General features: G+C 46.8%; 1 protein-coding gene across 1 annotated transcript in view; it reads left to right on the top strand.

Moving 5' to 3' along the window:
* VPS13D (vacuolar protein sorting 13 homolog D) overlaps positions 1 to 4,860 on the top strand; it is a 136,506-nt gene extending 131,646 nt beyond the window's left edge. The window contains exons 69-70 of the mRNA XM_066637903.1: positions 2,395 to 2,632; positions 3,620 to 4,860. Coding sequence (XP_066494000.1) covers positions 2,395 to 2,632; positions 3,620 to 3,751 — 370 coding nt within the window. The 3' untranslated portion in view covers positions 3,752 to 4,860. The remainder of the gene's footprint in view (positions 1 to 2,394; positions 2,633 to 3,619) is intronic.
* Positions 4,861 to 17,083: the final 12,223 nt, after the last annotated feature.

Raw genomic sequence — 17,083 nt, forward strand, 5'->3', positions numbered from 1 at the left:
TTTTCCTTGCATGCAGCCAGTCTCCAAAAGAGAATTCCTTCTGCCTTCCTTGTTAAATTAACATCATCCACAGCTACCCCACAAAACTTCCCTGTTTGTCCCCTAGGCACATACTGTGCATGCCACTCCAGGCTTCTTCCCAGGGTTGGGAGACCCAACTTGAGTTGCATCACTCCACAATTAAATATTGAGGTAGTTCTGCAGTTCAACTAAAATAGTGTTCAGTCAGGCAGATTTCCTGGTTGCTGGAAGCCTCACTGAACCTGAGATTACACTTCTTCTCTCCAAAAACGTTATTTAGAACGTTTTGGTCTCTGGGAAGCTCGCAAAAGGCAAAGCAACAACTGCGACCCACACAGGGGGATGCTGTCCCCAGAGACCAGTACAACTCCCATGACCCAATTGTACTTGTCTATATCTGGCTTTTTGCTGGCATAAGCTATTTGCCATGTGACTGTGCGTAGTTTGGGGAACCCCCCACCCCACAAGGTTTAGGACATATCTAAATTCAGGCATCCACAAATTGGCCTGTCACAGCCCTCTGGCAAGCAGGATTCCCAGTGCCATATAACAATCAAAAATCTTGTTTGCACTGACCTTTTTGAGAACATAAGAAATGACAGGATTCCCCTCTGAGGTGGTGATGGCTTTACTACCTCCATATCTAAATCAAATGAGAGACCTCTCCTCTATATCATGCCAAAGGTCATGTGGGAAAAGAGGGGCTCAGTGGCAAGCACAAATTATAGTAGGCTATAGTGGGCTACTAAGTCCAGCCAATATTTCTTCTATTTCAATGTGTTCTTTTCCCTCTCACACAACACCAGAACCAGAGGATTTTCACTAAAATTGAGTGTTGGGAGAGTTAGGACAGACATAAGAAAATATTTCTGTACTCAGAGTGTAATTAATCTGTGGAATTCCCTGCCACAGGATGTGGTGATGGCATCTGGCTTGGATGCCTTTAAAAGGGAATTGTCCTAATTTCTGGAGGAAAAGTCCATCACGTGTTACATGCCATGCTGGGTATGTGCAACCTCCTGATTTTCGAAGTAGGCTACCTCAGAATGCCAGATGCAAAGAAGGCACCAGGATGCAGGTCTCTTGTATGCTTCCTGCATCTGGTGGGCCACTGTGAGATACGGGAAGCTGAACTAGATGGGTCTTTGGCCTGATCCAGCAGGGCTCTTCTTATGTTCTTATGTTAGTGGATTCCTGTCCACACAGCACACCAAACAACAATTTGCAGGATTTTTTAATATCTCGCCCTATTCCGAAGTGGAGGAACACCTCAAACTTGCAACATAGCATTTTCTCCTTAATAAGGCCCAAGACAACTGCACCACCCCCATTTTCAAATTCAAACCGATATTTGCAGCCCAATCCCATGTATATTTACCTGGAAGTTATCTCCACTGTTTTCAATCATTTTTATTGCCTTGTAAGTACCCATAGGATTGCAGTCAGGCAGGCTCCTGAGTAAATATGCGGGAACTGCTAGCCATAGAATCATCGTGTTGGAAGGGGCCGGGAAGAGCATTGAGTGGCTGTCCCCAGCTACGCTAGCCCTGATAGATGACTGTCCAGTCCCTGCTTAAAGACCCCCAATGAGGGAGAAGGTCAGCCACCATCGAAGGCAGACAGTTCCACTACTGAACAGTTCTCACAGTGAAGAAGTTCTTCCTAACATTTCATTTAAATCACCCTTGTTGAGATTAAAACTCATTTATCCTGCTCTTACTCTTTGGAGCAACATAGAACACATCTCCTCTCTCTTTCACATGACATCCCCCTCTGAAATTTATAGCTAGTTATCATGTCACCTCTTAACCTGCAATTAGTCTGTAATTCTGTGGTCCTGGGTATGCTTCAGGCCTACTGAAACAGCAAGACTTACTCAGAAGAAAACTTGCAAGGAAGGTTTACTGCCCATTTGTCCCTTTTGACCTGCTCAAAAACATTTTGGTGTTTTGTTTTGTTTTTCACTCTGTTTCCTCCTAAGTGAAAAATGAGCTGCAGGTACAAGACTGAACACATGACGAACCTCCCAGGTTCCTCTGCCTCCTCGGGTCTTGGGGAGAAAGGCATGGAAGACAATGCAAAAGTCTGTCACAGCAGTAAGTGCTGTTTACAAGACAGTGCATTGGGTTTCTTTGTACTTTTCCGAGGTCTAGGCAGCTGAGACTGCCCGTGCTGGTGGAAATTTGTAAGCCTGCCCAGTACATTTCCGACTTTCCTGTCTTACTGCTCTGTGACCATTTGATGTGGGACTAAAATACATCCCGAAGTCGACCCGGATTCTTCTAGTACCAGATCCATTTGGTACCAAAAGATTGAAATGTGAAAGTCTGCATATGCCAAGTGAGACACTGACTTGACTCTCTGATTTTGCAGCTTCATTGCGGTGGAGAACATAGACAGCTATTGCGTTCTCATTTCCTCCAAAGCCGTTTACTTCCTGAGGAGCGGGGACTACATGGACCGCGAGGCTGTCTTCCTAGAGGTCAAGTATGATGATCTCTACCATTGCCTTATCTCGAAGGACCATGGGAAGGTCTACGTGCAGTTGACAAAGAAAGCTGTATCGAGCAGTGGCGTGTCGATGCCCGGCCCATCACATCAGAAACCCAAGGTGAGGAAAGGTGTAGCTGCCATGTCTTTGAATCTCTGTTTCCTATTTGAGAAGTGGTTTTTGCTTGAAAATATTTTTTCCTAGGCTTCTATAAAGCCAGTCTGAGCAGAAAAAGAGATGCCTCTTCTTTTCATGTTCAGAACCTGGCAGTGATGCACTACAAAATGGTGAAAAAAGCATTTTTTAAGCAGAGGTCATCTGGACCCCTTAAACTTGAGCAGAACTGCCACCAAGTCCAGACAATATTGTCCCAGACAATGTGCCATTTCCTTGCTCTTGGAGAGTGACCATACCGAAAGTTAGCTGGTTGCTCAAGAGAGAAGGCCTCCTTCTGTACAGGCAAAGGCTATGGTGCTTGGGCCTTTTTGAAGCTTAAATGGTTCATGGTATGGAGAAGGTAGTTTCTCTTGCTCTTTGCCAACCCAAAAGCCTCAAACCCTAGAGCCAGGGATCATGCAATGAACTCACTGGCAGGACATTTGGGACTGATTAATTACACAGCATGTAATTAATCTACTGAATTTACTGCTATAAAATGGCCACTTGCTTAGAAGGTTTCAGGAGAAGATTCATGTAGGACAAGTCCGCCAACAGCTACCAGTCACAATGACTGTATCCTACCTTTAGGTTCAGCAACAGTTCTGCCTTTGAATCTCAACCGCAAACGAACAGCAGTAGAAGAGGGGTATGCTTCCATCCAGAGCCAGCTGGATGGCCACTGTGGAACTTGGGATGCTGGACTAGATAGGCTTTTGGCCTGATCCAGCAGGGCTCTTCTGATATCTTATGGTTTATCTCAAAGACCATCCTGTCTCCTCCAACCATTATTTCCAAAAGAACCCAGTGCTCATGCTGAGCACCGTTCTAAGACTCCACAGTTGGACAAGAGATCATGTTGGCCAGATGTTGTGATAACTCCTGCTTATAGCGGTTCAGTTATTAGTTTGGAACCGATCCGGGTTGAGCAATGCAATTTATTTTGTGCAGGTCTGCGTGAAGGAGGAGGCCCTTGCAGTCAAGCTGTCTCAAGAAATCAACTATGCAAAGAGCCTTTTCTATGAACAGCAACTGATGTTGAGATCCAGGGAGCACCAAGAGCAGCTGGAGCTGGACTCCTGACCACACAGGGATCTCCAAGCAGGGGGGCCACCACTTGGCTCAGCCAGAGGCAGGAGCAGCAAGTGCCCAGAGGCTAGAAAGTGCTATTTTGTGAGACTAGTTAAGTCCGAGCTCCAGAAACAAAAGGGGCTTTGTGGTGTGGGGTCACTTAGGATTTTGAGATCAAAGAGATGTTTGAAACACATTTAGCTATAGGGACAGCCCTGTATTTTCCTACTATTTGTGTGTGTGTGCGTGTGTGTGTATATACCTATATATACAGATATATATATATGTATGTACTACTGTGTTTGGTGTAAATAAGAGAAGTGCACAAGGGGTTATGAGGGTGTATAAAAGTCTACTTCGTGTAAAGAAATTAAAAGGAGAGGTTATATTGAATCTACTATTGCACTGATTTTGAGCATTTGAAACAGGACTTTTTTCAGTAGCGCTGACAAGGACTATAATTGGAGACTCCCCAGAATGTCCAGTGATCCACAAGGGCAACCACGTGGCATGATCAGGCGGGCCTCTGATGAGGACAGCGTGGGATCATTCCCTGTAATCAGTGTTGCTGCCCTGCTGGCACCAGGATCAGTTCCCTTTTTCTTTTACATAGTGGGTTTGCTGCTTTTCGGAATGGTAGAGTAAGGTGGAAAGGCACAGATGGGCAGGATGTCGTCGTCCCCAGACTTTTGGTGCTTTGCCCCATGTAAAATATTCTGCTTTTCTTGAGAAACTTGAGTATGTGCCTCAGGGGTCCCTCCTAGGTAGCAATGAATTGCAGGGAAAAGTATTATCAGCTAAGTAATCTTCCCTTGTTTTGAGCCCTCCAGGGTGTATAATTTTGAAAGAATATTCACTTGTGTCACTTTGAACAGTGGAGTCTATTGTAAAAAGGGACAGTTTTCGGGGGGGGGGGGGGTGATAGGAATAAACATTTGCCCTGTTCAAGAATTGGCCAGAAAAGTAGAAAACTATGCTTGGACTGGGTGAGTGGGAGGGGAAGCCCAGGCATCCTTGAACCAGAAAGTGCTTAGTAACTGCCTTTGTTGGAAAGGGATGAGGTTTATAAATTTCATACTGCAGTTCTGTCGTTCCAAATCTGAAAAGTAATAAATGCTACTGCTCTACCCTCTTGTCTTTTACTTTTGATGGTACCAGTGTGTCTCCCGGCCAGAATAACAGCCCATTCCACAGCCCTAATCAGCAGTTACCTCCCAGTTTCTTTCTTTCTATGTGATGTTTTAGATTGTTTTGCCCAACTTGCCATGTGCAGGAAGCCCGTTGAGTCTCCTTTTTTTCCAACTCAGGAATCGGTATCACAGATCAATGATAATGATCAATGTGACAATTCAGTTCAAACATGGTGTTCAGTTCCATTACGATCAGGTGAGGCACTGCTCTGTTGAGCTGCCAGAGTGGCTAGTCTTGACGAGGCTATCTAGGATTTCAGTTCCCTGTGGTTATCTCAGACTCACTGGCATCCTGTGTCCACTCAGCAGTGCACACAGTGATTCCTTTTTGCGAAAGGGCATAGAGAGCTTCCCCAACACCAGGGGTCTCCAAACGCAGACCTGGAGGCCAGATGTGGCCCACGAAGAGTCTCTGGCTAGCCCGCAGTCAACCTCTGGCCCAGTTGACCAAACACAACCAGAGTTGTGATTGTGGGGTGGGGGAATGGGGTCCATTTAAGTGTGTGCTTTATTTCTTGGGCTGTGTTGGTGCTTGGAGAAATCCTGGACATCTGAGCCCATTTATTCATTTCATCTAAGATCTATCTCTAATGTAATTATTTGAATTTTATATTTATTTATTTTTTCCCAGCCCTCAACACTGTGCCAGATATTTGGCTGAAAAGTTTAGAGACCCCTGGCATACACAATGAAAAGTGCATCTTGGGGTATCTTAAAGAGAACTGGGAGGGGTGGTCTAGAACATATTCCTTTATCACACAATGATGGTGTATTTTTAAGAATGAATTGCACACATGCTAACCATCAACCTTGATGTCCATTTCTGCTCATATATCTGTGGCACTTCTAGATTAGCTCCCCATTCTGTAAAGTGACAACCCACACCCTCTACCTTCAACCCCAGTTTCTTTTAGGGATGCCATGGCAGGGAAGCTGGTTTCAAGCCACTGGCAGTCAGATTTAAATGTGCGTGTGTGGTTTTAGGCTGAACCGAACAGATTGTATGCTTTGTACCATTTAAACCCTGTGGAATGCAACATCTCAGCCAGACTTGCCGCCTTCTGACCCAACAGCCTCCTTAAGAGCTACCTGGATACCTAAAGCACCTTCCTGCCTGAAAGCTCTTGAGCAAATGGTCATGGCATCTGGATTAGTGAGTTGCAACCTTGCAGGTGCTTTCTGTGTTCTTCTGAAAAGGCAAAGGTTCTTTTTGGGGGGAGGGGAAGAATTTTTGTTTGTTTCTGAGGGGCGGACTTCCAGAAGCAAGTCCAGCATCAGTGCAAGCTGCTTGTGGGTTTGCTCCAGACCCTCTGGGGTGCCACCAAAGGCACTGCCACTGAGGATTCGGAGGTTGGTGCAGACCCCTGATCAGTGCCCAACTGGACCCCTCTCTGGCATCATGCATGAACAAGTCTGTGAGTCATGCACATATTCTCTGAAATATTTCATGCATACTTTGTACGCATCTTTGTACGAATGTATTCAGCATACAGCAGTTTCAACGAAATATGAAAAAGAAAGTTCAGAAGATTGAGACACATACCCCAAAAAAACAAGTGTTGCAAACCCACCAAAACTTGGTTGCCCAAGCAACCCTTAATCCACCATTTTCCATGAACAAGCCTTTGAATCTTTTCCATGTGTTGCATTTTTGAAACTCCACTCAAGTACCCTCAGTGAATGCTGCAATCCATCCAGGCCTGTAGAGTTTTTGTGCTTACTTCTAAATGGATTTTTTCCCCCATATCTCCCTCTTAATGTATCGCATTGCACAGATAAGGCAGCTGCTTGGAAGTATAAGATAGGCAAAGAATAATTGACAATACTCAAACTCGCACAGTAAGTGTGTCAGGTCAGCTCTTCCTATGCTCTGGTGACAAGAAACAGCTCAAGACAGTCCGCATCAAACAGGGCATTGTTCAAGTGTTTTAACAAGAACGCAATCTTGCTCCTGCAACTCTGTGGAATTCCATCTTTAGTTTTCAAGCAAACAGGCCCATGAGATGGAATGGGACCATCACTTTGGCTGAGTTCACAGTCTTATGTTCAAGTCTGTGCTGTCTTGGTATGCCCCTAATGCCATGTGCACATGCCATGTATCTTGTGATCCATAAAAATAAAAAGGCTTGTCAGGAAACATTGTTTGAGTCACTTGGAGGACAGGAGGGACCTAGTTTGTGAGGCAAAAGGCTACGAATTTGGAAGACTTCAATAATGCAAGGAGAAAGACCCAGAGGCACCACTATGGTTTGCTTCATCCAGTGCAAGAGCTCATTGTGTCACCCCCATGATGGACTTCCTTCCATACCAGACCATACAGAATAAATTACAACATCATACGCACAGCCTAAATGCAGTGGCATCACTAGAGTTGATGTCACCCCCATTAACTTTGTTTACTTAAATATATGACACCCAACAAATGATCACCCAATATATGGTCACCCAACAAATCAGTAACCAGCAAAAAACCAATGGCCAAAAAATGGCCAGATGACACACAACTGAGTATGGCCCCAGTCCTATCCAATTTTCCAGTGCTGGTGCATCTGCAATGTAGCCCCAAGGCAAGGGAACAAACATTCCCTTACACTGGGGAGGCCTCCCTATGTACCCTCCCTCCACAGGATACAGCACGCATCACTGTGGCAGGACGACACCAAGGCTGGAAAGCTGGATGGAATTTGGCCCTAAGTTATGTTATTAGCTCTGAGACATGGACATGACAGCTGACTCATTCTAACACCTTATAGGTTCCCTACTGTGTCACAATAACATTGGCTCTCAGAACAGTCAGTCTCATTGGTCAGTTTTGAGTTAAAGAAATCCACTTTTTGTTACATAAGGCAGTTGTGTTTTTCCTTTTCTGTTTATTTGGCCATAACTTTTGATAGAATACAGATATTTCAGTGTGGTTTGTTTCACTGCATCCTGCATTAAATTACCCATTGAATAATATATAAAATGATGGTGTTATTTAAAAATATCAAGATTTTCACAATTTTCCCCACACATCCCCTGAGTGCGTCACCCCGTGCAGTCCTTACCTCCTAGTGAGGTGCAGCCACCCAAGAAATATAGGAAAGAGGTTCATGTACATGTTCATGTTCCTGTATATTTGCATCTGCAAGAAAAAACCTGGTGGCCTACAATGCAGGGACATTGTACCGAGTCTGCCTGATGTGCTCCAAGCACACTTGGCAGGCCTAGCTATGTGCCTTTCTTCAAATGTGGCCAGAACTCTTCAACCTCCGCCGCCTTCATTGTCAAACTGAATGCTATGGGAAGCAACATGCCAGACCAGAGAACCTGAGTCAGCTGGCCAACCACCATTCTTGGATTTGGCTCTTGCAATCACACAAAGGATTTATGCAGGACTACCCGAAAGGTGGAAAATAACTCAAAACTATCCTTATGCTGAGCTTGGGAGGGGAAAAAGCTTAAGTAAATAGTGTTAGCAATTCCAGCAGGGTTGTCTGTGTGTGTGTGTAAGTAAAATATGAGTCTAGCAAGAACCTCTTGCTGTGAACCTCCTGTTGATATTGGCACTTGACTCCATTACTAAGTGAATAAACATAGTGTTCGGATTCCAAGGCCCATCGCTTAAAATATCTTCTCACTTCCTCCACCACCACCCCGCCGCTTTTTTTTCCCTTTTCCTCCAGAAAGCACCGAATATGTGGTTTCATGTTGTCCTTCATGGTGGAAAACTCCAGGAGCTATACCACTAGCAGAAAAGCTGCCAGGATGCAAAGAGTGCCCTTGAGGCCTTCATTGCAATGACCCGTTGCATCTTGTGGGGGAAGGAGATCTTTCTGGGGCTGAATGGGCTCTCGAATCCTGGGAGTTTGCTGTCATAGATACTAGCTGACGGCACACAGCTCTGTGGGGCGCTTCATGTGTCAAACTGCGCTCAGGGACAATACGGGGTACGCATTGCTGTACCAATGCCCAGGTACATCAGTACATGCGGTTCAATGCAGGACAAACTTTGCCAGGTACAATAACAATTATTGTTAGTCTGTCCTGTGGTGGGCCAGTGAGGCAAATTCCTGCAATGGGACCTCATGGCACCTCCCTCTCGCCTGAGATGAGCACTGAGGATTGAAGGGTGAGCTTGGCCAGGTGGGAGTTTTGATGGACATGAGCTCTTGGCAAATGCCTTACTTTTGATGCACCCCATACCTGCATATGGTCATTCATAAGAACATATGAAGAGCCAAATACCCCATTCATTCCAGCATTCTGTTCTGTTCCCCTCCCCTCTCCGTGGCCCACCAGCTGCCTCTGGGAAGCCCAGGTGCAGGAGAAAGAGAGAGACGGGCCATTCACACATTGTGCTGAACTTAGGTTCACATTTCTGTAGGAAGGACTGTCGCTGAGGTTCATTTTTCCAGATATACAGTATGTGCAGACTATACAAAGATTGCTCTTGCACCGAACAGCACATATGTAACCCATTTCCAGCCCATTCTAGGGAGGGTGACAACATCTGCAAGCCTGATCTATATCAGATTCATTCCATACAGCGAATTGAGTAGCATTCATGGCACCTGCTGAAGGCTGAAAGTGACATCATTAAGCAGGACGTGATGTCATCAAGCAGGTGATGACCAGAAATAAGCACTTTGCTCTCACTTAGGATCTCATTACTGTGCATGACAGAAGAGAAAATGTTCACATCTTGATCATATTTTTGAGATGTGGGAAAGTCCAGTTATCACACGGGCTGCCCTTTCAGCAGTGCCGCTTCTACCAAGACACCACTTTGCAGCTCAGCAGCTGAGAGCAGCTGATGGCAATACTGGGAGAGTCCAAGTAGGCCAGGTAAAGGGGCTTCTGCAGGGCATATTGTGCCCAAGGATCATATGTTTGACACCTCTGATCTAAAAACAGCCTACAGTGTAGTTCTTGTGGTTTTATTTAATTATTTGAAAAAGTTAAATTCTTCATTTCCCAGGCCGAAGCAAATTCCCAGGACAGCTTACAGAGCTCCTTAAAAAAACAGACAATACATTGCAACAATAAGTAAAATCATTCAAACAGAATAAAACAAACAATAACCACAAACACATACACTGTAGAACCATTAGGAGGGGGTAACAACCCAGAAGGAAGCAGTCAAGCCACGGCACCATTATAGAGGAGCAGAGGACAAATATTCACCCATCAGCTGAATCAGATATGCTCGACCAGCGGTTCTCACACATTTAGCACTGGGACCCACTTTTTAGAATGAGAATCTGTCAGGCCCCACCGGAAGTGATGCCATGACTGGAAGTGACATCATCAAGCAGGAACATTTTTCATAATCCCAGGCTGAAATCCTACCACACTTACCCAGGAGTAAGTTCCATTGACTATCATTGTTAAAATCATATATATATATATATATATATATATATATATATATATATATAGTAGCCTGTTAAAGTACAGATCTGTAACATTTCCTCAAATGCAGTCACATACCATGGGAGCATCAAGTCTAATATATTAAAAATAAAATCGTGAAATGAATGAAGACCCACCTGAAATTGGCTCATGACCCACCTAGTGGGTCCAGACCCACAGTTTGAGAAACACTGTGCGTTTTGAAGCCCTGCTGAAAGGCCACGAAGGAGGTAGTAGTTCTTAATTCCCCCGAAGGTAATTCTGTAATTGTGGTGCCACTACAGAGAAGGCTTGCCCTCCGCCTTCCCTCGATATAGGTGTCTCTTGAAGGAGAGCCCCCTCATATGACCAAAAAAGGTGGACTGGAAGGTATGGGAGAAGTTGTTCCCTCAGATAGTCTGGACGTTAACCATGAAGGCAGGGCCTCTGAGAGGAATTTTATCAGGGGCTACAAAGTTCCTTTGGGGCTCCTTCCCAAAGGGGGATGAGCTGCGGTGGTGATGAGCTGCGGAATGAGCTGCAGAGGAGCAGAGCAGGTTGGGGAGGGTGGCAGAATAGTCTTTGGAGCTGAAGTCCACCATGATTCCTGATGCAGAGTCCAGGTCTACCTGCCTGCATGGCGTCAGCAGCTAGACAGAGTAATACAAAAAAACCAAACACACTCCCAAGTCTCTCTAAAATCTTTTTAAACATAGCAAAGCATTTACAGAAAATTAGCACTATCATATTTAGGTTCACATGTAATGGAAAGTGTCATGTGCATACTAAACCTGCTTCTGCAGCAGCTGTAGTCCCACAGCTGTGTGTCTGAGCTCCTATACACTGAGCTTCATGGTAAGTGGATCCATAAGCTAAAGAGCTACTGTAGCAGGCCAGTTTCCTCCCAGATTTGAGGCTGTGTTCAGGAGTGTTGTGTATGCGTTCCTCGGCCCAGCTTATATGGCTTGTGGCAGCAGCCACCACTGCATGCCCTCAGTAGTGGCCCCAGCATCCCATGTACGCAGTGAGTCCAGGTGAGATAGGAAAACGTAAGATCCTAGGAAATTTCTGGGCCCTCTTCTTTGGTTCCTGGGTCCCCTTTTTGACCCTGGGCCCGGGTACAAATTATCTCCTTTGCCTCCTTTTTGTGAGCCCTGCGTGAAGGGCTTTAAAGGTCAATGCCAGCATCTTGGCCTGGAAACAAATGAGCAGCCAATGTAGTTGCTGAAGCAGTGGTCCAGCAGAGCCAAACCACCTAGCCCCTGTAACCAGGCAGGCTGCTGCATTCAGCACTGATTGCAGCTTCCAAACAGTCTTAGAGGGCAGCCCCAGAATGAATGGGCTTGCAGCCTGAACTGGGCTCCTGTAGTGCTCCAGAGCTGGGGGAAAGTTGTTCCCCATCTCCTAAGACTGACGCTCTCCAAGACTGGCATGGAATCACTGGCAATCAGTGGCCAGGTGACGACTGAAGTGAGCATTGGACATCTCAACACAGTCTCAGGAAGGTCCAACACAACACCCAAAAAGTATTAAGAGATAGCTTCGGTCTAAGCTGGCCACCCTGCTGTCTCTCCCTATGCCAGGACTCTGCAATTGAGCAAGCACAAGACGGAATCTAGACAAAATTCAAACAGCCAGCAATGCTTTTAAGGATTCCACCCCCCGCCCCTTTGCCCGTCTTGGCAAAAGTCCCTTCTCCTCAACCGAACGGCGTCTGTTTCAGCAGGGGGCAAACGTTTTACAGTGTCAGTGACATTCTGGGAAAGAGGGATAAAAATACTTTTGGCCTACAGGGTGACCTGCAAAACAAAATGTTCTGTTTGCCTCCCGCCCGTGCCGGGTGGAAGAAATGACAAGGAGTAATTTGGCGTTCAGCGTGTGGGTTGTTTTGTGTCGCAATCTCCTCTCGGTAAAAAAGAGAGGCGCTGAGCATTCTGGGCAGAGGCGGCAGCTTTTGGAAACAGCCCCCCCCCCCAAAAAAAAAATTGCTACTAACAGAACTGAAAGTACATTTGAAAAAACGTTTTTGGTGCCATTTGTCACAGTGGCCTGGAATCGTGTGATGGTGGCCCAGCTTTCGTACTGCTCATAGAGGAACTTGGAAACAACCAAGGTCTTTTATTTTCTTCTCAAAGGCACAAATAAGTTATTCTGTCTCCCTTGCAGTGTCGTCACTGGGGTTTGCATCACCTGGTGCAGGAGACCAGTGTGTCTTCCTATGATGGACCTCCTCCCATGCAGTGGGTGGGGCAACGTCCTGGGCGGTGCTCCTGGTGATGTACCATCAGCCCACCCCTGCTGGATTTTTGGCTATAACTTTTGATAGCATAGAGGTATTTCAACATGGTTTGTTTCATTGCATTCTGCTTGAATGTATGATCCTGCTGGAGGTGGAGGTGGTTGGGGCAGCGGTGCTGCTGTGGGCAAGATGTGGCTGTGCGACTGTCCAGCCCTTCAAAAGAGTCTGGTTTGGGGAAGGAGGATGCAGAGCAAAGCCCTGTACTTGACCCGCTCCTGCCCACTGGTTGCTAAAGTGGTGTTTGGAAGAGTGGGCTGTGCAAAATGAGGTCCAAATCCCTGTCTAAATGATGTCCATGAGGGCTTTCTTCCCAGGGAGAAAAAAGTAGCTGGATTGAGGGTGGGGGGAGGGTTCCAGAAATGAGACGTTGGCAGGACATAGGGTTAACCCCCCCTTTCCCTCTCCACCATGGTCCTTATCTGTGGGACCCTGGTCTGCCTTCTATTAACTAAAGGAAATCTTCGCCTGTCTGGAGTGGAATACATGCCACAGATGGACCTCAAGAGGAATGTTTCTTACAGGAGCTGTTGATTGCTGGAACCCTGGGGAGGTCGTGCCATTCCTCAGCCCCACAAGTGGAAGAATTAGGGGCAGGGAAGATATCCTTGAAATCGAACAAGAATCAGAGACCATTTTCTGATCTTGATCTCAAGATGCACAGGTGAGAAAACAGGAAGCTCACCTGATCAGGCGTGCTTTACAAAGAGAACTGAAAGGAGCAGGCGCTGGGTGTCCTCATTCACACCTGACAGGTTTGACAAACGCCTACGCGGTTGATGGTGGCAGTGACTCACCTGCAAATCCCCAGGTGTCAAGCGAAGTTTGGAAAGTCCAAATGGCAGACAAGGCCCAAGTGGGGAATTTACACAGGGAGTTCCTTGCTCATGTCTCAGTGGGTTCTTTCACCTGCGCCTTTCATTTTTGTACATGTTTTTGTTGCTGGGTTGTTTTGAACTTCAATATTATAAGCCACCTTGAGGTGTGATTAGCAGGAGAAAAAACAGGGCCTGGTGGCTTATGAATGAATGAATGAGCCGCCTTGGGTGCCCTTCGGGGAGAAAGACAGAATACAAATCCAATAAATAAATAAATTAAATGTCTGTCACTCAGTGGAGACAGCAGGGAGCAGTCATTTTTGAACCAGCATATCCATACCAGGCAAGATACATTTTAGGTTTTGTTTTGCTTGCCTGCAGAGGGGAAAAACCTAACCTGAATCAAAAGGTCCTTTAACACCCTGTGGGGAAATATGCCAGGTAGAGCCACCAGGTGAGATGCATCCAAAGACCTGAGATGTCTGAGGAGGAGCCTTGAGATGTCACCAGGCTTTGAAAGGAAGGGTGCATCTTGTGGCAGTGAATCCCACCAGCTGATCTGGCATGGGATGGAGGCAGAATGACTTGAGATGCTGCCACCTGGCTCCTTGAGAAAAAGGCAACGGCTGGAAAAGCAGGGTAGGATGTTATTTATTTATTTAGCAGGCTGGCAGCCCAGAACTAAGTCACTGGTAGAGAAAGCTTTAGTCCTTTCCCCAACACAGGCCTGCCTCCCATTTCCTCATTCCATGCTTCCTGCTGCACGGGCATCACCAGGAGGAGGGCAGGGGGGCAAACGGCCCCACCAGAAAAATGGCTCACACGCACACTCATTGCTGGACCTCTGCGGTTACTCAAAGGTGAGTTGCTTTTCCCTTATTCAGAGTGCTTTGCGTGGTTAGTGATCCGTCTGATGTTCAGAGTGTCAATAAGGACCTTGAGTTCAAATTCCTGCTCAGCAGGTGATCGTGTGGGCCACAGGGCCTCTGAGTCTAACCTGCCTCTCTGGGGCGCGCGGGGCAAGAGAACCACAGGCAAGGACCTGAGCTGCTTGGAGGAAAGGCAACAGGTCCATGAAGGGAAGAGAGAACTGTGAAGACCATCTCTGCATAGTTTCCCTTCCCCTTATTTATTTCTTGTTTTTCACTTTTCTATATTGCCCTTCCTCCTCGGGTGGTGTGCATGATTCCTTCCCTCCTTAGGTCCTCACAACAATCCTGAGAGAGAGTGACTGGCCCAAGGTCACCCAGGAAACTTCATGGCTGAGCAGGGATTTGAACCTGGATCTACCAGGTCTACATAAGTCTGGCTCCCAAACAACTACACCATGCTGCTTCTCTGGGTTCATGTTTAGGATGGGCTGCTCAGTGTTAAACAGAACTTTGTTTTCTTTTCTTCGAGAGATCTTCTATACAAAGTTTGCCCCCCCCCCACTCCTAGTGTGCCCCCTATTTGGAGGGGGCACGGCTCCTTCCTTCCTTCTGTGCCTAGGACAGTGGTTCTCAAACTTTTAGCAGCAGGACCCACTTTTTAAAATAAGAATCTGTCAGGACCCACCGGAAGTGATGTCATGACCAGAAGTGACATCATCGAGCAGGAAAAAAATTTTAACAATCTAGGCCACAATCCTACCCACACTTACCCAGGAGTAAGTCCCATTGACTATCATTGTTCAAAGCATTTACACAGCAGCCTGTTCAAAGTACAGGTTTGTCACATTTTCCCAAATGCAGTCCCACACCATGGGAGCATCAAGCCTAAGATATTCAAAATAAAAAAAATTGAAATGAATGGGGACCCACCTGAAATTGGCTCATGACCCACCTAGTGGGTCCCAACCCACTGTGTGAGAAACACTGGCCTAGGCGATTGGGTTGCTGTGGCCTGCGAGCGATGAGAGTGTGCCGAAAGAGGCATCTGCTCCCTCTTCCATTACTCTTTTTGATTGACGTTTTAATGAGGGTACGAGGGGTCGCCCCCCTGCTGGGGGCCTGGTTCATGCCCCGTTTATCTCACAGTCCATGTAAGCTGAAAATAGCCGCAGGGCTGTGTTTCACCGTTCGGTGACCCTGCGGACCTGCCATGATGGATTGAGTGGCTGAGGCAAGTTGGCAGCCGAAGTGTGTTGTAACAGTTTCTTTCTGTCAGCACAACACAATGGATTTGCTGATCCCTGGGTTTTCCCTCCCTGGCCGCCTCCGTCCGCTCAAGAGCCCCTCCGAACTTTTCTTCCCCTTTCCTTCTTTTTCCGAAGGGGATGGAGGGCAACAAAGGGAAAAATAAGCAAGCTGAGGTTAAGCCTCTCCTCGAACACGGCTCTTGCAGCTACTAGAGGTGGCCCTGACTTCTGCACAGGGACATGCAGTGGGTGGGGAGGCAGGTGAGGCAGAGCCTCCCCACTGGAGTCCTTTGAAAAGCAGCACCACCCCTGTTTGAGGTGCACAAGCACTCACAACCCAAGCACAAGCTCCAGGGTCGTGAGTGCTTGCGTGCCTCACAAGGAGGTGGCGCTGCTTTTCGAAGGACTGCGGTGGGGAGGCTCTGCCTCACCTGCCTCCCCACCCACCGCATGTCCCTGCTTCTGCACTGACTTCCCGGGCTCCCAAGCACATCAGTCACCAGCTGTTATAACTGGTTATCACCAGGTTAAGGCAAGAAGAGGCCCTCAACAATCTCAATAGGGCTGATGACCTGAGGTGTTGCCCAGTAAGATCACACAGACAGCAGGTGACATCACCCACACCCTGCCACCTCCTTGAATCCATGGGGTGTTGCTCATTTATTCTATGTCCTGGAATGACGTTCTGCTCGCCAACCATCAACGTGGCTCCGAATACAATGCCCCTTAAAAACCAAGCCCATTTCTTTCAGCAGAAGTGGTTTGCGATTTAGAGTCCGGGTCATCCAGAACATGAGATGGGGCGCATCACAGCATCTGATGAGGTTGCTGCAGTCTACAAGAACATAGGCTGAATGGATTGGTTAGTTTTTTTAGAAGAAGTTGCAAGACTCTGGGTTGTTTTGGTTGTGATAAACTAACGCTGATCTGAAAGCTGTTACCCTGAAAATGTCACACTGCTTCCGATATCATGCCCTTGCCCCATTCCCAAGACCTACAGCCTCTGTCCCATGTATGGTGCTGCTGTAGCCCAACCCTGTTCAACCTCCTGACATTTAGCCCTGTCTGTCCATTTAAGATTAGGAAATACACTGTTCTCCCCTCTGCTATTCCAAAATGTAGTTGCAAATCCACAAACGGTTAAGAACATGAGACGAGACCTGCTGGATCAGGCCAAGAGGCTACCCAGTTCAGCTTCCTGTATCTCACTGTACCACCAGGTGCCTCTGGGAGGACACAAGACAGCAAGATCCCTGTTTCCTGCTGCCACTCTCTTGCATCTGGCATTCAGGAATGGCCTAGCTTGATAACGCAGGGCTTGCATTCAGTCAATGTATGTCATTGAGACATACAAAATTATGCAGGGGTTGGACAGAGTGGATAGAGAGAGAGAGAGATGCTCTTTACCCTCTCACACAACACCAGAACCAGGGGATATCCACTAAAATTGAGTGTTGGGAGAGTTAGGACAGACAAAAGAAAATATTTCTTTACTCAGCCTGTGGTTGGTCTGTGGAACTCCTTGCGACAGCATGTGGTGATGGCATC

Source organism: Tiliqua scincoides, chromosome 9, assembly GCF_035046505.1.
Source record: "Tiliqua scincoides isolate rTilSci1 chromosome 9, rTilSci1.hap2, whole genome shotgun sequence".
Lineage (NCBI taxonomy): Eukaryota > Metazoa > Chordata > Lepidosauria > Squamata > Scincidae > Tiliqua > Tiliqua scincoides.